The sequence below is a fragment of the Tubulanus polymorphus genome, chromosome 9 (assembly GCF_964204645.1).
Source record: "Tubulanus polymorphus chromosome 9, tnTubPoly1.2, whole genome shotgun sequence".
Classification (NCBI taxonomy): Eukaryota; Metazoa; Nemertea; class Palaeonemertea; order Tubulaniformes; family Tubulanidae; genus Tubulanus; species Tubulanus polymorphus.
In genome coordinates this window covers 10,731,948-10,754,063 of record NC_134033.1, presented here as the reverse complement: position 1 = coordinate 10,754,063, position 22,116 = coordinate 10,731,948, and the positions used below count along the sequence as shown (strand labels likewise).

The following is a 22,116-nucleotide window of genomic DNA, read 5'->3' as shown; positions in this document are numbered from 1 at the left end:
AGAATTGGGACCAGTCTAGGATCCAGTAAGACATAGAAGTCTTCAGATATTGTGTTTAAATTTAAGATTGTTTCTTCGCGCGCTTCAACTTGGCCCAAACCCAATTTTCTACTTCTGACACTCAAGACTGAACATCCCTGGATCCACTTCCACAGTTCAGGACCCAATTCTATAGCTCTGTATCCAGTTCCACAGTACTGGACCCGATGCTACAGTTCTAAACACGGATCTGGGCCCAATTCTATAGCTCTGCATCCAGTCCAACGCAGTTCAAGACCCAGTTTCAAAGTTCAGGACCCAATTCTATATATAGTTCTGTGCCCAGTTCCACAGTTCAAGACCCAGTTCCACATTCTGGAACCAATTCCACAGTTCTGGAACCCAGTTCCACAGTTCAAGACCCAGTTCCACATTCCGGAATCAATTTCACAGTTCCGGGACCCAGTTCCACAATCAAGACCCAGTTCCACTGTACCGGGACCAAGTTCCACAGTCCGGGACCCAGTTCCACAGTTCCGGGACCGTTCCGGAGAAAGTTCCACAGTTCAGAATCTAGTTCCACAGTTCTGGACAAAGTTCCACACAGTTCCGGCTTCAGTTATTCTCAGGTGTTGCTACTAGATCTAAATTAAACGATGTTTATATCCATCTAAACGAGTCCCTCGTCCATGAATCGGTGAACTCAGAGAGAGAGAGAGAGAGAGAGAGAGAGAGAGAGAGAGAGAGAGAGAGAGAGAGAGAGAGAGAGAGAGAGAGAGAGAGAGAGAGAGAGAGAGAGAGAGAGAGAGAGACAGAGATTTATAGGAGGAATTATCATACAATCACGCGGAGAATCAACCGACACAATTTGTCGCCGTTCTCTTCGAGATGAGTTTAATTGATATAATTTACATCTCCGCGTGCGCAGGAAGAGAGAGAGAGATATTCAAATGTTTATAGACGCAGACATGCGAGTTTTAACCCTTTACGAGCTGAAACATCGACGTCACCGGAAAATATCGGTCCATCGCTTATTACCATACAGGACTGAGTTCCGCAGTTGTGAGTTAGAGTCAACTCTGAGTTAAAGCTAGTCCATTTTCAAGAGGGGGCCAGTTTCTTACAAGCCCCGCCTTTTTACTGTTTCCTCCCCTCTATTTCTGTTATATATGATGCGAAATGAATCCACTTACTTATCTATTTACTTAAATACTGATATATGTATTGATGTATGTTAGTGTATTAAGTATAACAATGATTTTACATTGTATGTAACTGAAATTGTAAAGGAAAATATATGATGATATGATATATGTGTTAAATCTTAACTCCGAACTGTAGAACCGGACCTTGAAGACTGCGCTTGTGCCTGATCCCACGGGACTGCGGTATGCGAATTCCGGGGCAGACGCTGTCCCAATGATTAGGAGTATAGTATATTGTAATTCGGGGTCACGCGATAATCGGAGGCAATCGTCTCCTTAGACAGTTCAGTCTGCTGTGTAATAAGATCATTCTAACAACCAATCTAACGACGATCTTAGATTTTAGATGATTTGTGGGCATCGCTCACGACTGAGTTGAGGTGGTCAGATATAGAGGTCCGGACTGAGCTGAGGAGGCAAGATATAGAGGTCTGGACTGAGTTGAGGAGGTCAGACATATGAGGTCCAGACTGAGTTGAGGAGGTCAGACATATGAGGTCCAGACTGAGTTGAGGAGGTCAGACATAGAGGTATTGACTGAGTTGAGGAGGTCAGACATAGAGGTCCAGACTGGGTTGAGGAAGTCAGACATAGAGGTCCAGACTGAGTTGAGGAGGTCAGACATAGAGGTCCAGACTGAGCCGAGGAGGCAAGATATAGAGGTCTGGACTGAGCTGAGGAAGTCAGATATAGAGGTCTCGACTGAGTTGAGGTGTTCAGATATAGAGGTCCGGACTGAGCTGAGGAGGCAAGATATAGAGGTTTGGACTGAGCTGAGGAAGTCAGATATAGAGGTCTGGACTGAGTTGAGGAGGTCAGACATAGAGGTCTGGACTGAGTTGAGGAGGTCAGACATAGAGGTCCAGACTGGGTTGAGGAAGTCAGACATAGAGGTCCAGACTGAGCTGAGGAGGCAAGATATAGAGGTCTAGACTGAGCTGAGGAAGTCAGATATAGAGGTCTGGACTGAGTTGAGGAGGTCAGACATAGAGGTCCAGACTGGGTTGAGGAAGTCAGACATAGAGGTCCAGACTGGGCTGAGGAGGCAAGATATAGAGGTCTCGACTGAGCTGAGGAAGTCAGATATAGAGGTCTCGACTGAGTTGAGGAGGTCAGACATAGAGGTCCAGACTGAGTTGAGGAGGTCAGACATAGAGGTCCAGACTGGGTTGAGGAAGTCAGGCATTGAGGTCGGACTAAATTGAAAAGTCAGACATTAGAGGTCTGGACTGAGTTGGAGGTCAGACATACAGGTCCAGACTTAGTTGAAGAGGTCAGACATAGCTGTCCGGACTGAGCTGAGGAAGTCAGGCTGTGGTCAGACATAGAGGTCTGGACAAAGTTGAAGAGGTCTGACATAGTGGCCGCCCAGACTGAGTTGAGGAGGCCAGGCATTACGGTTCAAATGAGCAGAGGTCAGATTTAGAGGTCTGGACTGAGCTGAGGTCAGACATAATGGTGGTCCAGACTAAGTTGAGGCAGTCAGACATAGCGGGCTGAAGAGGTGAGGCATAGAAGTCCTATATTGCCTCAATTGTCATGTTATGCGGCCATGAAATATCTAGAAATGAAGCTGTACAAACACAACATTTCTATTTTATGTTTAAAAGCCATGATTTTTTTTACCGATGATATACATATTGAAGTCATATGTAGTAGTAGTAATGAGATGGTCAGTGACATGTGGTGCGTTCAGTTGCATATTAACAGAAATTAAATATGTATCGATGTAGAAATATAAATTAGATATAAACAGCTGTTTACATATAGTTTACGACAGATGACAATCTACTGATTACACTCGTGTAAGACCACTGGAAACCACCGAGTCGAGGTTCAGTTAAACCCAGTCCGAGACCAGCGCTCGGTTCGACGGTTCTCTCGAAACTATCGTTAAAATGAGTTCGTCTTTTATGCGTTTTATACATTTTGAAATTAGTTCATTTCTGATATTTTCTTGGATGGCTATATTCCTTTCATCTATTTCTTCTTGATTGTTAGTTTTTGACTTGATTTGGTAGCCCTTAAAAACCCACCGCACCTGGATATTGAGTAAAATCCGGACCGAAAACATACAATATGGAATTGAGTGCAGGGCTATGACTACTGCTTTTTCACCGGGTGGCGCTGACATTATTTTGATATTATTTGTGAGTTCGGCTTTGTGTGGATCCAGATTCAGCATTTTAACTGAATCAGATCTTAGCTCACAACTGTGTGGAACCGGGCTACAACTATATTGTCACCAGGGGGCTCTATGATTCAGGTCGCACAGAGCTACAGTTCTACAATGTCACCAGGGGCTCTGTGATTCAGGTCGCACAGTGCTACAGTTCTACATTGTCACTATAGGGGGCCCTGTGATTCAGGTCTCACAGAGCTAGAGTTCTATTTTGTCACTAGGGGGCTCTGTGATTCAGGTCGCACAGGCTACAGTTCTACATTGTCACTAGGGGGCCCTGTGATTCAGGTCTCACAGAGCTAGAGTTCTATTTTGTCACTAGGGGGCCCTGTGATTCAGGTCTCACAGAGCTAGAGTTCTATTTTGTCACTAGGGGGCTCTGTGATTCAGGTCGCACAGGCTACAGTTCTATATTGTCACTAGGGGGCTCTGTGATTCAGGTCGCACAGGCTACAGTTCTATATTGTCACTAGGGGGCTCTGTGATTCAGGTCGCACAGGGCTACAGTTCTATATTGTCACTAGGGGGCTCTGTGATTCAGGTCGCACAGGGCTACAGTTCTAGAATGTCACCAGGGGGCTTTGTGATTCAGGTCGCACAGAGCTAGTTATATATTGTCACCAGAGGGCTCTGTGTGATGATGATTATTCTACGCTCAATCTAATCTATTTGGTAATATTTCACACGGAGATCCACGCTCAACGAGTTCTCAGAACGCCAGTTCTCATAATTTCATATTCGCCTCGACGACGGTAATTCTATTTCATGTCGTAGCGCGTGACCTCGAGGTAGCTCCGCACGACCTTCAGGCGGCTCCGCATTCAACGCTTAATGTCACGCAAATTAATTACATTCTCGTCGTAACTGACTGCGGGCGACCGAACAGCGGCAGACGCAGTTCTCTCTCGTACAGCAGCAGCAGCTGCTGCAGATGCTGTTCTCTCTCACAGCAGCAGCAGTAGCAGCATCAGATGCTATTCTCTCTTGATCAGCAGCAGCAGCAGCAGCAACAGCAGCAGCAGCAACAGTGGCAGACACAGTTCTCTCTCACACAGCAGCAGCAGCAGCTGCAGACGCACTTAATTCAGCAGCAATCAACTACCAGTACAGATCGAACCAGGGTTCGGAATCTATTCTTGAACAGGACCACCCTAACCTTTTCTTCAAAAGGACAATCCTAACCTAAATCATTAAACACGACAAAGCCTATTCATGAACATAAACAGGACTGCCCTAACCTATTCTGATAGGGACAGGACCGTCCTAACCTATTCTTCAACAGGACCCTCCTACCCTATTCCCTGACAAGTCTTAACCTATTTTTCAAATGAATCGTCCTATAACCTATTCATCAACAGGACTGTCTTAACCAATTCTTGAACAGAACCCTCTTAGCCTATTCTGCGACAAGGGTCCTAACCTATTCTTCAACAGAATCGTCCTATAACCCATTCATCAACAGGACTGTCTTAACCTATTCTTCAACCGGACTGTCTTAACCTATTCTTCAACAGGACTGTCTTAACCTATTCTTCAACAGGACTGTCTTAACCTATTCTTCAACAGGACTGTCTTAACCTATTATTCTTCAACAGAATCGTCCTATAACCTATTTTTCAACCGGACTGTCTTAACCTATTCTTCAACCGGACTGTCGTAACCTATTTTTCAACAGGACTGTCTTTTAAACCTATTCTGTGACGAGAGCCCTAACCTATTCTTCAACGGGACTGTCTTAACCTATTCTTCAACAGGACTGTCTTAACCTATTATTCTTCAACAGAATCGTCCTATAACCTATTTTTCAACAGGACTGTCTTAAACTTCTTCAACAGGACTGTCTTTTAAACCTATTCTGTGACAAGAGCCCTAACCTATTCTTCAACGGGAGTGTCCTAACCTATTCTTCAACAGGACTGTCTTAACCTATTCTTCAACCGGACTGTCTTAACCTATTCTTCAACCGGACTGTCTTAACCTATTCTTCAACCGGACTGTCTTAACCTATTCTTCAACCGGACTGTCGTAACCTATTCTTCAACAGGACTGTCTTAACCTATTCTGTGACAAGAGTCCTAACCTATTCTTCAACCGGACGGTCCATAGATCACAACCCAGAACAGAATGACGAGGTCATCGACTGGCAGTTCACCTCTCACTGTAGAAAACTACACATAAAGATAAACTCAGATTCAACATGTAAAACATATTCAAATAAATTCCTGATTTTGAATAATTCTCCACATAAACCGAAGAATATCCGGTTAACGAAAGTAATTATACGTCTCTCGAAGACGCCGCCGTACGAACAGACGCGCACGGGTTTTTTACCTGTAACCATCACCCCCGGCAACGATGACAATGATCTATGATTTTGTGAGCGTGTGATTAATTTGTGTTGAAACGTTCAATTAACTCCGCGTAAAAGCGACGCGAAAATGAAATGGAGATTTTTAGTTTCATTTTTGATGAGTTGAATCTTGAGATTTCATCACGCAAGAAAGGGAGGGTGAGCATAGAAACAAAAGGGAGAGAGAGCGTAGAGACAAAAGAGAGAGAACGTAGAAACAAAAGAGAGAGAGCGTAGAGACAAAAGAGAGAGAGCGTAGAGACAAAAGAGAGAGAACGTAGAAACAAAAGAGAGAGAGCGTAGAGACAAAAGGGAGAGCGTAGAGACAAAAGAGAGAGAGAGCGTAGAAACAAAAGAGAGAGAGCGTAGAAACAAGAGAGAGAGAGCTTAGAAACAAAGGGGAGAGAGAGCTTAGAAACAAAGGGGAGAGAGAGCGTAGAGACAAAAGAGAGAGAACGTAGAAACAAAAGAGAGAGAGCGTAGAGACAAAAGGGAGAGCGTAGAGACAAAAGAGAGAGAGAGCGTAGAAACAAAAGAGAGAGAGCGTAGAAACAAGAGAGAGAGAGCTTAGAAACAAAGGGGAGAGAGAGCTTAGAAACAAAGGGGAGAGAGAGCGTAGAGACAAAAGAGAGAGAGAGCGTAGAAACAAAAGGGAGAGAGAGCGTAGAGACAAAAGAGAGAGAGCGTAGAAACAAAAGAGAGAGAGAATGTAGAAACAAAAGAGAGAGAGAGCGTAGAGACAAAAGGAGGGGGAAATAGAGAGCAGAATGGGAGAAGGGAGAGGAGGAAAAAGGGAGAGGGAAAGGATGGCGGAGAGGGGGAAAGAAGCGAGGGGTGATGAAAAGGGAGGAAGGGAAAGAGAAGGGAGAGATGAGCATTTAGCAGAGAGAGAGCGAGATGAGTGAGAGGAGAGTGAGAGGGAGAAAAAATGGGGAAGGAAAAGGGGAGTGGAGAGGGAAGAGGAGGGAGAGGGGAGAGAAGGGAGTGAAAAGAGTAAGATAGAGGAATGGAGAGGAGGGGAGGTATGGAGAAGAGAGGAAAGAAAAGGGAGGAGAAGGGAGAAGAAAGGGAAGGGAAAGAGAAGGGATAGAGGAGAGTGGAGATGAGCATTTAAGATGTGCCACAATACGGCAGTACACGATAGTAATCAATAGTAAAGTGGTCAGTTAACTGGTATTGATTGATAGTGACCACGACTGATCATGGGTCAATTATCACTGATTACTGTCATCAATATCAACGAACCCCGTTTCACAAAATCAGTTAATAACGACAACCATCGACGACTGATACGCATGTTACAATAAAGCTCTAGTTCTACAGCCGAGGTCAGGATTCCCGGGCAGGAGAGGAATGAAGGGAGCAGGTGGAGGCGAGGGTAGGGATGGAGGGGAGTATAGGGGAATGAGGGGAGACTTATTTACGTATCAACTCAGTGAATAGTATAATGTCAAACTACGCCACTACGAAAACGTTCCGAATTGAAAGGTAGACTATTTCGGAGTGACTGTTTTAAAATGTACACTGCGGGAAAAGTAGTCGATATCGTTTAATTGCTTATTGTTCTCAAGTGGCTACTAAGTGAAAGGTTTGCGCTCAAAAGTGCCTTTCGACTACTTATCTTGTATGACATGAGATGAAAACAAAACTATACCATAAATCATAATCATCATTGTCATTGTTATTATTATATCGTCATTATCATCTATATATTGAAGCGTAAATAGTAAGACCAAAATATGATACAACACGATACGATAAAAGTGCAATTGTATTCGCAGATACGGCATCAAAGGTGAAGATGTAGCAGTAATAGTCGGGCTATAAGTGAATGTGAAAAATGCAGCTGTCTGATTTATATAACATCAAATAAACAATGTACACTGTTTAAAGAATATACCAACTGTAAGCCGAGAACGCTGGTATTCAAAATGGCTACCAGGCAGCCATAACTAACAATACAATATCTATGCAGCGAATACGAAACTACTGCGCGAACGGAGAAAATTTCAAAACTTTCAAAATGGCTGCCGTATAGATGAACTGACTCTAGTTCCAATGCATAGTAGATATTTCTAGAAGAAAATCCAAAATGGCTATCAGGCAGCCATATTAGCGGAGGTAGATACAGTATGGACCCAGGTGACACGGCAGAAACAGATATTCAAAATGGCCAGCAGGCAACTACGTCACAGTAGACGCACATTTTATTAGTAGCAACATGACAGCGATATATTTACTCAATATCGTGTAAATCACACGTATCTTTAGCTTCAGACAGTGAGTAGCCTCAGTTCTCGTATCGAGAGGCGATGGAGTATCAATTCTACTCCATTCACTATTGAGACCAATTCATCTCCGGTCCTAAATCAGTTTGTGTTCATTCACGCCTGCACTGTATCACTGTATCCCAGACCTTTATCGCTGTATCCCAGTATCCTGGTATCACTGTAACCCTATATTCTTTTGTATCCCTTATCCGGGTATCCCTGTATCCTGGTGTATTGCTGTATCCCTGTCTGGTTGTATCACTGTATCAATGTATGACTTTATCATAGTATCCCTGTATCACTGTCTCCTTATATCCCTATATCCTGGTATCCCTGTATCTCTGTATCACAATATCCCTGTATCCTGTATTCCTTTGTATCCTGGTATCCCTGGGTTTTATATCCCTACATCCTGGTATCCCTGTATCACAATATCCCTATATCCTGGTATCTCTGTATCACTGTATCCTAATATCCCAGTAGCCCTGTATTCCTTTGTATCCTGGTATCCCTGTATTACTGTATCCCAATATCCCTGTTTTAGCCCGGTATCCTAATGTCCCTATCACTGTATTACTGCATCACTGTAAACTGGAATCCCTGTATCCTAATATCCCTGTAACATAGCTCTCTGTATACTGGTATCCCAGTATATCATGGTATCTCAATATCCTAGTATCCCTGTATCCTGGTGTATCACTATATTCCTGTATCACTGTATGTCAAATACATATCAACATGTTTACTGAAAACTGATATTCCCGTTTTTCTAAACGTTCACTGAAGATTGCAGATCACTCCTCTGAGGATCTGCGAAGATTGCAGATTACTCCTCCGAGGACCCGTGGAGATCATGATCACTCCTCAGAGGATGGCAGCGAAGATTGCGATCACCCCTTCGGGGATCGGCGAAGATTGCGCAATATTTAATGCGATCACTTCCCCGCGGGACGAGTCAAGAGATCAGACGCAATCAGAAACCAGTGTAAAATTACCTCATTAACTATTCATTCTCTGAAACATTATTCACTATTACTGTTTAAAGTGCCGCATTTTATTGTCTCTAATTTACGGAACAAATAACACATTTTTCAAACAGTCACGGAGAGAACTGAGCATAGAAGAGAGGTCGGGAGACCCCTGCGAGATGAGAGGCCCGATTACCCAGCCGCTGTGGGAATGGCTGAGATGTGACCCATTTGCGGAGTCACTAGGAGAATGCCCAAGATGAAAGGCTCATTTGCCCAGCTACTATGGGCCTGGCCAAGATGAGAGGCCCGATTGCGCAGCTGCTGTTGGACTGGCTGAGATGAGACCCAATTGCCTAGGCCCTTGGAGATGGCCCTCCCCAAGATGATAGGCTCAATTGCCCAGCTGCTATGGGACTGGCCAATATGAGAGGCCCGATTGCCAAGCCACTGTGGGACTGGCTCAAGATGAAACGCTCAACTGCCCAGCTGCTGTGAGACTGACTGAGAGGCCCTTCCAACATATGAAGCAGCCATCTCCCGGCTAACCATTGATGAAACACTATGTCCACGTTGTGACAAATATATATATATATATATATATATATATATATATATATATATATATATATATATATATATATATATATATATGAGAATCTCTATCTATCTCCCGGCAAGTTTGGAGTGTGCTGAATTTACATGGAAGCCCAACCACTTCGTCTCCCCCACACTTACTGCATCTGCCCCCGAGGGACTCGCTGTACGTCTTCAACTTTGAGAATGACATAAACTTTCTGTAATTGGGTATAAAGACAGCAACAGCAGCAGCAGCAACAGCAATATGCATCGTCTCCGTCGTCACTGCTGACAGGAATTAACGTAATAACAGGATGGAATATCTGTGAGGAAGATTGAGAGATTGGAAACCCTGCAGCTACCGTAGAAACACCGTCTCTCCCGTCCTCCGACGCACCTACGGCACTTTCTATCCGCAAACGCTCCTCTTTCTATACTGACCAACTGACCGGTGAACCATTTATTCCGGGATTAGCTGTTTAGAAGTACGGCGACGACGTGTCGTCGTGTTACTCCTGGATTATCCTGTCATTATTCACGTCGTTTATCGTGATTATCACCTGTCAAATGGCGTCGGTCGATTGCGAGCGTATCGTTAATTGCCATAGCTGCAACGACCATATCAACACTCAGTTCAACCGTCAAAGAGTGGTCTTAAATTCCAAAACCGATCTAAAGCAGTTACAATACAGGAAATAGTTTTGCTTCGAAATGTTATCATGTAAAGCGCTTTCCAGCAATAATGATAATAATAATAATAATAATAATAATAATAATAATTATCATTAATATCGTTATCATTATAAACAAATAATGCATAATTTCTTTTCGTGCGAAGGCAAAGAGTGCAGCTATCCGGAAAACCCTATATCGCTGCTTTGCAGCTATATTTAGAATTCATCCTTTGATCAGTACAAGCTATTGATTCTGTAGGATTATCGACTGGAATCATTTTTTTTCTTATAGAGTTTATCGACGAATGTTATTCGAGTCGAACTTAATGGAAACAGTAATAAATTCATCGGACTTAATCCGGGGTTTTTATCGGAATAGAACAAAAATCGATTATTGCAAAGTTTGAATTAGAGATATTGAATGAGATATCATTGTCTCTATTTGAGATATTGAATAAGATTACTGAAATATCGCCATCTCTATTCGAGATTCTGTAGTTTCTAATGATATAAATGGCCCTCTCATCTCTATTCCTCTCCCCCTCTCACTTTCCCTCCCCTCCCTCACCCATTTCTCCGCTTTATATTAAGATTTAATCTGTTATTGTATGCACATTTTTACAATGATTCAATGCTCATTCAAACCGCATTCTCAACATTTATTTAAGGCGCAAAATAGTAACGAATACGCTGCATATTACGATTACATACAGGGCTGTGTGAATCAGTGAGTGCCTTGAGGGGTAGGGGTCAGCAAATACGGACAGTATTTCTAAGGTATTTCCTTTCAATTGAACCTGTTTCTATACATACAGCAACTGAACATAAAATACCGAGAACTTGACAGAATATGAAATATGAATTGTAGAAACAGCAGCAGCAGCAGCTGCAGTAGTAGTGGAGGCAGTGGTGTTATTAGCAGAGTTAGAATCAGTGATTGTCTGATAGCAATCATTGAATTCCCGAGGTGCCAATCTACATTTATAAGACTTCGCCACGAATACATCACAGTTCTCCAACTACATCTTAGTATGAAAAACTATCTGAGACTTCAGTATCAATAACTATCACAGATCTGAGTATCAAAAACTATCCGAGATCTCAGTATCAAACAGTATAGTATGAGATCTGAGTATCTAAAAACTGTGATCGCAGTATCAAACTATATATGAGATCTGAGTATCAAACTATATGCAATCTCAGTATCAAACTTTATGAGATCTCAGTATCAAACTATAAGCGATCCCAATATCAAACTATACGAGATCCCAATATCAAACTATACTACATCTCAATATCAATCTGAGATCTCAACTTCAAACTATATGATAGCTCAATATCAAACTATATGCGATCTCCATATCAAACTATATGCGATCTCAATATCAATTGATACGAGATATCCATATCAAATTCTGCGAGTTCTCAGTCAATAACAGATGACACATTTTTAGTTATAATTAAATAATAATATTGATACAATTAACCCACTTACACCTGTCACGCATACAAACCGCATGATACACAAACAACGGATTCCAGCGTACCGGGTACATAACCCTGCATCAGGCAAATTAATGACAAAACTCTTCAAAATTATAGTTGAAATATTCGGATTAAAATAATTAAACCCTGCCACATAACCTACAGGGAATAGTATAAGTTTATTGTCAGTGCGATATCAATGTCAATCTGCAGAGATACGAAACTCATACTGGAATTACTCTAGAAGAGGGGTCTCCCTCTCCCTCTCCCTCTCCCTCTCCCTCTCCCTCTCCCTCTCCCTCTCCCTCTCCCTCTCCCTCTCCCTCTCCCTCTCCCTCTCCCTCTCCCTCTCCCTCTCCCTCTCCCTCTCCCTCTCCCTCTCCCTCTCCCTCTCCCTCTCCCTCTCCCTCTCCCTCTCCCTCTCCCTCTCCCTCTCCCTCTCCCTCTCCCTCTCCCTCCCTCTCTATATACATAATTATTATACATTTAAACCGGTATCTTCATATTGAAGTTTTACATTTGAATTCTTCGAAATGAAAAAAAGTTCGTCGTGACAACAATGATGGCGGTTTGGAGTGAGATTGCCGTGGATATGCGTATAACCGGCGGCCTGCAGCCAGCCAGCGAGTGTCTTCATCAATCCTCGTGAAATGAGAATCAAATTCCCACGTCGCATTAAACCGAAATGCTACGATCAAGACATCATTTGATTGATTATTGATTTTATCGATTATTCCGCGTGTCGGATAGATATTTAGCCGGAACGTCGCTCGGATAGATTGGAGTACCAGGTTCACTCGCGACTAGCTCCGGGGTGAAACTGTTACATTACTAACTAGATTGAAATGAGATGACCTGGAGAGGTGAGCGGGACCAGGGAGGGAGGGAAGGAGAGAGAGGGGGAGCGAGGTAGGGAGAGGGGAGCGAGAGAGAGGGAGAGAGGCAGGAAGGGGGAGGCAAGGGGACGGACAGGGAGGGAGATTGAGAGGACAGGGAAGATGCAGGGGGAGGTTGCATCTTCCCTTCACATAAATCCCTCTCTCTCTCTCTTTCTACATCGCAACCAAAACATTTTTTGCAGAAGTTTCTAGCTTCATCTACATAACATAACACAGTGAAGAGATTGTGGCTTATAGAACGCTCTTTATCCAGCATCACGGTGTTAAATACTGCTCACAGCTTCCTCCCTCTCCCTCCCTCTTCCTCTCTCTCTTCTCTTTCCTTCAGTGAAGGGATTAACACATGTGTGTGTGTGTGTTGTGTATGAGATAAAACTGTTCAGTCTAATACTGATGAGATCAGCTCACAGAATGGAATGTGTTCGAGTCAGGGGGCGTTTTATTACTGACTGAATGACTGAATGCACTGTATTATACTCAGTATCTAACCCTTTTACTCAAATACATCACTTCTATAACACATAGGACCATCCGAAACCCTTCTACAGACCCTGCTCCAACCAGCAGACCTCACTCCAACTAGCAGGCTATACAGACCCCACTCCAACCAGCAAGCCATACAGACCCCCATGCTCAGAATTCATTAAAATGTAACACAAGCCTTCTTGCAGCCCTGGATAGTGAGGGCTGAATAAATGAGCGGAAGCTATAATCAGACAAATACAGAGAGCAAACATTTACCTAGAATAAATACAGAGACTGACAACTCATCCTTATAGAATAATGAGTACAGGAGAGAGGAGAGAGAGACACTACCGAGGTACACTATCTTATAGATCAGAGGGGGTTAGGGGTAGGCCCCTGCTGTTCTTTTATAGATCAGAGGGGGTCGGGGGATAGGAAGGAGTAAGGGGCTCAAACATTACAAACATCATCTTTAAGCAGTTGAACGAATAACTGACTCGAAGGTCTTATCAGAAACACTGAAAAAAGTCAAGTGCTTGAAGCACCTCTGAGGTACCATTAAACACTGAGGTGGGGAAATTCTTACGAAGGGTGAGGGAGAGAGGGAAAATGGGAGAGGTAGAGAGAGGGTGAGAGGGAGGGAGAGAGGGTGAGAGAAGAGAGGAAAGAGTGAGGATGAAAGAGGTAGAGATAGGGTGAGAGAGATAGAGAGGCTAGAAGAGGTAGAGAGGGTGAAAGAAGTAGAGGGTGAGGGAGATAGGGAAAGAGGGGAAATGAGAGAGGTGGAGAGAAGGTGAGGAGGGAGAGAGGGTGAGAGAGGTAGGGAGGAGAGGGTGAGACTGAGAGGGAATAAGGGGAGATAGGGAGAGGGGAGGGTGAGACGGAGAGGAGAATGAGGGGGAGGATGAGAGATGGGGAGAGGGCGGATCAGTTCCCCCCACCGACGCATCCGGACTGGAGAACGAAAAGTGTCAACGCGCCGAATCTTCAGCATTCAGTCGCTATGGAAACTGGATCTGAATCAGTGCTACTTTAACACCCGTCATTTCCTGGCCGTCCTCCTCCTCCTGCTCCTGCTCCCGCTCTCCCGACGCGAGAGAGATATACTCTCAACGACTACGAATTAACGCTATTTACAAACACCGTCACTGATACTAGAGCGAGAAGGATGACAGAGACGACGAGAAAAGTGACGATGATGATGATGATACCGACTTCTTCGACTCGTTTGACTAAAAACTCATTCAATGAAATGAAAATAATTCAAATTTTAAACTTTTTTCCGAGAAACAATTTTTCCAAGCTCCTTGCTCCATTTCAATCACTTTTCCTCCTTTACCTGTCTCTCATCTCTCCCTCTCCTCTCTCTTACTCTCTTCTCAGTAGTCTATTTACGCACTCCTCTCTCTCTCTCTGTCTCCCGCTGTAGCTGGTGACTGATGCACAGATAAAGACAGAATCACACGATGATTTATAGAAATCTATTCTCAACGCGTAATGAAACTTTATGAGTTCAATTTCAACTGCATTTATCACCAGCAACACCAGCAGCAGTAGCAGCAGCACCAGCAGAAGCAGCGCCAGCACCAGCAGCAGCAGCAGCAGCAGCACCAGCAGCGCCAGCGCCAGCATCAGTATCAGTAGCAGCAGCACTACCACCAGCAGTACCAATGCCAACAGCAGTAACAGTACCAGCAACAGCAACAGCACCAGCACCAGCGGTAGCAGAAACAACTTTTTACTTTTATACCGGAATTAAATTCATCCCGCACAAACTCGACACCGTAATTAAACGCAGTAAATTTACTCGAGCGTTTGAGCCTCGCGAGGAGTCGAACACGACTATACACGTTCTAATCCTCGTTACGCCTCGGCGCCGTAGTCGCGTAAAGAATTAATCCGGCTCCGAAAAACTAAACATCGCGAGAATTCTGCCGAGGATTTATCAAAGCCGGGATTTGCAGCGAGATTTTTCACGATCGAGATTCAAGTTTCTAAAAGGCGACCGACGTCGTAGATTAATTCGAACAAAAATTTCTGTAAATTCTGCCGATCACACAACTATATTACTATATGTCTATTTCAACGTGACTTGAGAGCATACCGGGTGCCCTAGCTCAGTCAGTTTTGATACTACATACCTGATAAAGGTCTTAAATATTTTTTATTAGGGGTCATTGATTCTCAGAGGGCTGCATTTATTGTTAAGTGTATAACATTGTGGCTGTTGAAGTAGCAAGGCTTTCGATCCCCCCCCCCAAAAAAAAATTAAACTCAATTTTCCTGTAATCTCCAATTTCCGGTAGGGGCAGCTGATATTTTTTACTTTTCATTAGGAGCGGCTGATTCTCAGAGGGCTGCATTTTATTGTTAAGTGTATGACATTGTGGCTGTTGAAGTAGCAAGGCTTTCGATCCCCCCCCCCCAATAAAAAGCAAGCTCAATTATCCTGTAATCTCCAATATTCCAGTATAGGGGCAGCTGCTAATTTCTTATTCTTAATAAGGGGCAGCTGATTCTCAGAGGGCCGCATTCGTTGTTAAGTGTATGACATCATGGCCGCTGAAGTAGCAAGGCTTTCGATCCCACCAAAAAAAATTAAACTCAATTTTCGTGTAATCTCCAATTTCCGGTAGGGGCAGCTGATATTTTTTACTTTTTATTAGGAGCGACTGATTCTCAGAGGGCTGCATTTATTGTTGAATGTTTGACGTCGTGGCTGCTGAAGTATCAAGGCTTTTTCCTCCGCAAAAATTACAGAAAATTTAAGCTTAATTTCCGAGTTAACTCTATTGACGACCGATATTAAATCTAAGAAATGTCAACGCGCAACTGTTCCCCGATTGACGATTGAATACAATAACTACAAGTTGATCTCGGTGTAAGGTCACAATGCTGCGAGGGGGTATTATGGAGTTACAATGCAGTATAACATGTGCATCTACATTTATCTTCAAATGATTAATTATACAGTCACATTACACACACGTACACACACAGTAACGCTCAATCCGGAGTCGAGCCAGTGGCAGAAATTATCAATTCTACTTTCAGCTTTTGATCGCACAATCTAACCGCGCAAGGTTTTCAGTTCGTAATGCGCAGTTGTGGTGTTAAATATAAGTAAGACCGGGTTAGATCGACTCAAACCAAAATAAGCTCGGACTGGTCTTAAGTTGTCAGATTGGTTATAGAACCAAACGAGCTTAGACTGGTTTTAAGATGTTAGATGACTAGCTATAGAATCAAAATGTGCTAAGACTGGTGTTCAATTTGTAAGATTGGTTATTGAACCAAACGAGCTTAGACTGGTTTTAAGTTGTTAGATGACTGGCTATAGAACCAAAATGAGCTTAGACTGGTCTTAAATTTGTTAGATTGGTTATAGAACCAAAATGAGCTTAGACTGGTCTTAAATTTGTTAGATTGGTTATAGAACCAAAATGAGCTTAGACTGGTCTTAAATTTGTTAGATTGGTTATAGAACCGAAATGAGCTTAGACTGGTCTTCAATATGTTAGATTGGTTATAGAACCAAAATGAGCTTAGACTGGTCTTAAATTTGTTAGATTGGTTATAGAACCGAAATGAGCTTAGACTGGTCTTCAATATGTTAGATTGGTTATAGAACCAAAATGAGCTTAGACTGGTCTCCAATTTGTTAGATTGGTTATAGAACCAAAATGAGCTTAGACTGGTATTCAATTTGTTAGATTGGTTATAGAACTAAAATAAGCTTAGACTGGTCTCAAGTTGTTAGATTTACGACAGAACTTATAGTTCAGGCCTTTCTTATGACAGATATCTGCTTGCATCAGAGCAAAATAATAAGGCGCTTAAAGGAAAATTATGACATCGATAAATTGATGTTTTGATGTTAGTTTTTTCACGAGTTCCAGAAATAAACACGAAAATCGTTTGCGCCGACATTTCAGTCAAATATAAATATAGAAACATCATCTTTTTATAGATGAGAAAATCTATAAAACCCTAGACTCCATTCAGTATAAGAGCCTGACTGGGTGGCTGGCAGTTTGGCTGACCTGCAGTTACATGCATCCATCTGCTTGGTTTCGAATCATTTGAAAATATGAAGAATTTTCTATGTTCTACCATGGACTCTTAGTCCATGGTTCTACAAGAATTTTGTTATTTAAAACGCCTCCCTATGAAAGGTATACACCATTCCCTATGATTGGTTTAAAATGCCTAAAAACAAGGGATAAAACCCTTCCCTATAATTGGTTTAAATAACTAAAAAAAGGTATAAAGCCCTTCCCTATAATTGGTTTAAAATCCCTAAAAAACGCATAAAACCCTTCCCTATAATTGGTTTAAAATCCGTATAAAACCCTTCCCTAAATTCCTAAAAAGGTATAAAACCCTTCCCTATAATTGGTTTATAATCCCTAACAACAAGGTATAAAACCCTTCCCCATAATTTGGTTTAAAATCCCTTTAAAAAGGTACAAAACCCTTCCCTACAATTGGTAAAATCCCCTAAAAAGGTATAAAACCCATCTCTATATTTGGTTCAGACAAAATCAAGAAATAAAACGATGAACTTAAATACTATAGTCCCTGTAGGGTAAAAACCCATCCCTTATAATTGGTATGAATTCATATTATTCGCGAAGCAAACTTTGACATTTAAAACTACTGACGGCATATTTTGACAAAAAAACGCGCGTATTTCTTCAACAAATCAAAATATTTGTTTTCGCTTTTATCAACGGCTGAAAACAGGTTCGGATAAACCGCTGTTAAGGATGATTCGTTTTCACAAAAAAATCATTAATATTCAACACAGAAAACGACGTCCTGAAATAAATCAATCCTTGCTAAATTTCGTCGATTGAAAATATCGCACTAAAGTGGAACGCACTCATTCGACCCGTAAATAACACAGCTTCTCAATCCAGTTGCAGTTTTGAGTTAAGTGTTAACTGTTAACTGAGGATCCAGTTGCACAGTTGTGAGTTGAGAGTTAACTGTGAACTCTGGATCCAGGGTCGATTTCCACAGTTGTGAGTTTAGAGTTAACCGTGAACTCAACATCCAGTTGCATAGTTGTGAGTTGAGAGTTAACCATGAACTCAAGATCCAGTTGCACAGTCGTGAGTTACAGTTAACTCAGACGGAGAGTTAAAATGAGATCAGCTCGGACAGGTCAACTCAAAAAGGGTCAACTGAAACAGGTCAGCTCAAACAGGTCAACTCGAATAGGTCAAATCAAGTCAGCTCAATCAGGTCAACTCGAATAGGTCAACTCAAACAGGTCAACCAAATAGGTCCTATCAAACAGGTCAATTGAAACAGGTTATTTCAAACAGTTGAATTGAAACAGGTCATTTCAAACAGGTCAACTGACACAGGTCCTACCAAACAGATTGAAACAGGTCAATTGAAACGGATCGATTAACCTGATAATTAAAACTGCTCAAACCCCCTGTTACTTGAAATTGATAACATCAATCAACTCAAAACTATCGCTGCAGTGCTCTAAATCAATTACAAACAAATTATTGACGGATTAAAAATATCATCATCGGCGCGGAAGAATCTGTTCTATCCGTTTATTAGATGTTACGACCTGATAGTAGAATGTTTTATGATGCAGATGTTAATATTTGTAGTTCAGGGGTTGAGATGCGATGTGGTCTGGTGTATACAGCCAACAGCTGCGTGGTAGATCTGTAGTGCGTACTGTATAAACCCCTATAGTACTATAATACAGTACTTTTAGCACTCATCATCATGTGCAAGTGTATTTCAGATTCATTTCAGATTTTGATCTCAATCAACTGTAACCCAATGAAACTCATTTTCTTGGATACCGTAAACTCGGAGATGACCTAAGAATTACATAACGTCGTAAATCTAAAACCTAGACACTTCGCATTTGGCCTTTATCAATTCTAACGAACCGATTTTCTTAAAGATCGCAAAGTTTTTAGATCATAGACTTGTAAATAAATACCACGTAAAAATATAATTAATATATATATCTATATATAATATATATATCTATATATATATATATACATATATATATATATATATATCTATATATATATATATATATATATATATATATATATATATATATATATATATATATATATATATATATACACCCTTTCTGCTTTTGCTTTTCTTATTCGTAATCACGTAGTACTCTTGATTTTGATTCATGGCGAATAAATGAATTCGAATTTTTAGAGTCGTCGAAAAATCGAGAGAGCTTATTATAAACTCGTCGTTCATCTCGCGCGTATGAAAAATATATTCCTGATCGGATACAACCGGCCCGGTCGCCCCTCCCTGTCGCAGCCACAGCCGACCCATATATAGGTCTTTCATCTATCTTCGCTTAAATTCACTCATTTATTCGATATTTCGAATAGAATAATGCGAATAACGATGCACCGAAACGCAGGTGTACTTTAGTACAAAAACAAAATTCGATGAAATTCCTCCAGAATGTGTTTTGCTACGGTAAACACTGTTTAGTGAATTTAGTGTCATTAGCAAGAGATTAATATTCACTAGAATTACGAAATGAGATTTGTATCGTTCCTACGGATGAATTTTTTCGATGAATTTTTTAAACAAATTTTGACGCGTACGGCCCCAAAATCATCGCTACTAGGGGGCTCTTTAAGAAAATAGACACCATCGGGTGCATTTTGGAGGGAATCGGCGGGGCTCAAAACGGCATATTTCAACATACCTCAAAATTCACGAGAAAGCCTTAACTAAGAACACCGATGAGGGGTCAAAATTTTTTTGGGACTAGCGCTACTAGCACTGGTAAAAATCGAGATTCATGTTTTATTCAAAGATCTTACGTCAACTCCCCCCCATCTGGCTTTTTGGGCGTTTTAATGAAGTTCGTATTTTTCAATTTTTCCAAAAATAGGTCCGAGCGTACGTCCTGTCGGGCGCATGGCAAAGTCACTGTTTACGTACAAGAGGACACTGCACAGCGAAATGGATGTACTTCGTTCTGTCGAGTTTTTAATCAAGTTCACTCCAGGGCCTGCTGAATCAGCAACGGAAAGCTAAATTAACCCCGTACTTTCCTACGTGGAGTTTGTAAATAAAGTGTATCGTTTAATTCCATTATGATTATGTGTTTGTTTAACTGCGCGTGATAATCTTTATCAAGTAGAAATTGGGCTGGTTTTATCGTCATGGCCCTTTCAATACTAAAGAGACGCTGTCTGTGGTACACAACAATGCCCCCCCCCAGAAACTTAAAACGAATCGGGGATTATCGGCATCATTTTCCATCTAAAGGCTGGCTTATGTCGACAAGCAATGCGACGCCTACCGGATCAACCGTGAGCAACTGCAATCGCAGCCCAGCTTATGTCGACTGCGCTCCGATTCGCAGCAACTGAGGTCGACTAGCGGGATACGAGATCCTCCCAGTTACTTTTCAGCTTATGTCGGTTGCGATTGAAAGCAACTGTCCGCCTACCGTAGGCCGGAGTAGAACATGGGCAACTAGCCGGATACGGCTTACGACTAGTCGGTAGGCGTCGGGATCCCAAAATATAGAATAAGGCGTTGTAAATTCTACTTACCAGACACGATGCCTCGCATAGCTTGCCTAACTTCAATTTGCCTAATTTGGGCCTGATAAATGGACTGAAAAAGAAGTTAAATGAATGATATCCTCAGGATTGTCTGACACTTTGAACTGTAATAGGTTCAACAAAAAAAAACTATTTGTTTAAAAACCAATAAAAATTTCTGGGCAACTATAAATTTCCAGGGGTTGTTTTTGACGGGGAAAAATCAATCTTCTAAATCAGTCTTTTTTATTTACTTAAAACAGGTTAAGATTTTTTTCAAAAACTATGTGCTGTCCATAGTCGTTTGGAATTGGGCTCTGACGAGGATACTCTACTGGATGTGACCTTTTTTGGGCAAAATGATTTTTCTGGAATTGTTTTTGACAGTGAAAAGAACCCTGAATCAATGTTGAGGATGATGTTGGTTTCGCTCGCAGGTCAGAATCGGTATGAAATACGCGCTCGCAATCACCAGCTCAAATAAGTTCCACCTCATCTAAATACACACCCACTCAATATCCAACCCCAGTATCCATGTATAATAAAAAAAAAACAACATTTTTTTATCATATAGGGTTTACTGGGGTTGGTCATTGATAGTGGTTTTATTCATTCACTACCAATAGTGACAAATCCCTGCGGTTTCGCTCTTAATAGCGCAGCAGAGTTAAAAATGACCTACTTTGATACATGCGAATCATGCGGCTTCAGTGTACAATATCTAGGCCTAGTTATAGTATACAGAGCTCTGCGTGGTGATATTTCAACACTACTACGGGATACAAATACATTCAGTAAGCCACAAGAAACCTAGTCCGTCGGTAGTCTAACCCGAGTCTGTGGTTTATGTTTCACAATCAAATATTTTCACTAAGCCCACACGAATATAACCAAGCTCATGAAAGCTTTCACCACCAACGATTCGTTAACAACAGACTCGTTTTGTCTTTTTGACCCGGTGCGGTGGATGCGCGAGCGCCCTTTCTTCCACGACCCTTCCTTCCTGGTTAACCGATCTATTTCAAACAATTCTAATACCTTTTTAAATCTTAAAAAGTTGCAAATATATTTCATACTCATTGCGCGCTATATTATACATAAATCAATTCTCAAAACGATTACCTGGTTTGACCCCAGAGAAATGTTTGTATCGGTAACGGTACAGTCTGATCACAGACGCGGTCGTCGTCTTCGCCGAATTTACGCTTCGGCATCTTGCCGACACCGGTTCTGCTAATAAATATGATCCGTTTACTAATCCAACTGTTAATCCGGTTGTTAATCCGCTCGAGATATTAATCCATTCGATGAGGCGCGCGTGTTGTACGGTAAGTTGAGCCGCTCGTTCCCCGCGCTTGTTAGCGCCTAACTGTCATGCGGCAAGGAGACCATGTGCTTTCACACCACATGGCACCACTGCATTTGTTTACACTTTTAGTATCCCTAGTCGCAAACAGCGCCGCCACCTCCCGGTACA

The 22,116-nt window shown here is 42.0% G+C and overlaps 1 protein-coding gene across 1 annotated transcript in view; it reads right to left on the bottom strand.

Moving 5' to 3' along the window:
* The window catches only part of LOC141910544 (protein unc-80 homolog), a 102,395-nt gene extending 80,542 nt beyond the window's left edge, over positions 1-21,853 (bottom strand). The window contains exons 1-2 of the mRNA XM_074801236.1: positions 21,762-21,853; positions 21,678-21,687 (exon numbers count right to left, since the gene is read on the bottom strand). Coding sequence (XP_074657337.1) covers positions 21,678-21,687; positions 21,762-21,853 — 102 coding nt within the window. The remainder of the gene's footprint in view (positions 1-21,677; positions 21,688-21,761) is intronic.
* Between the last annotated feature and the right edge of the window lie 263 nt (positions 21,854-22,116).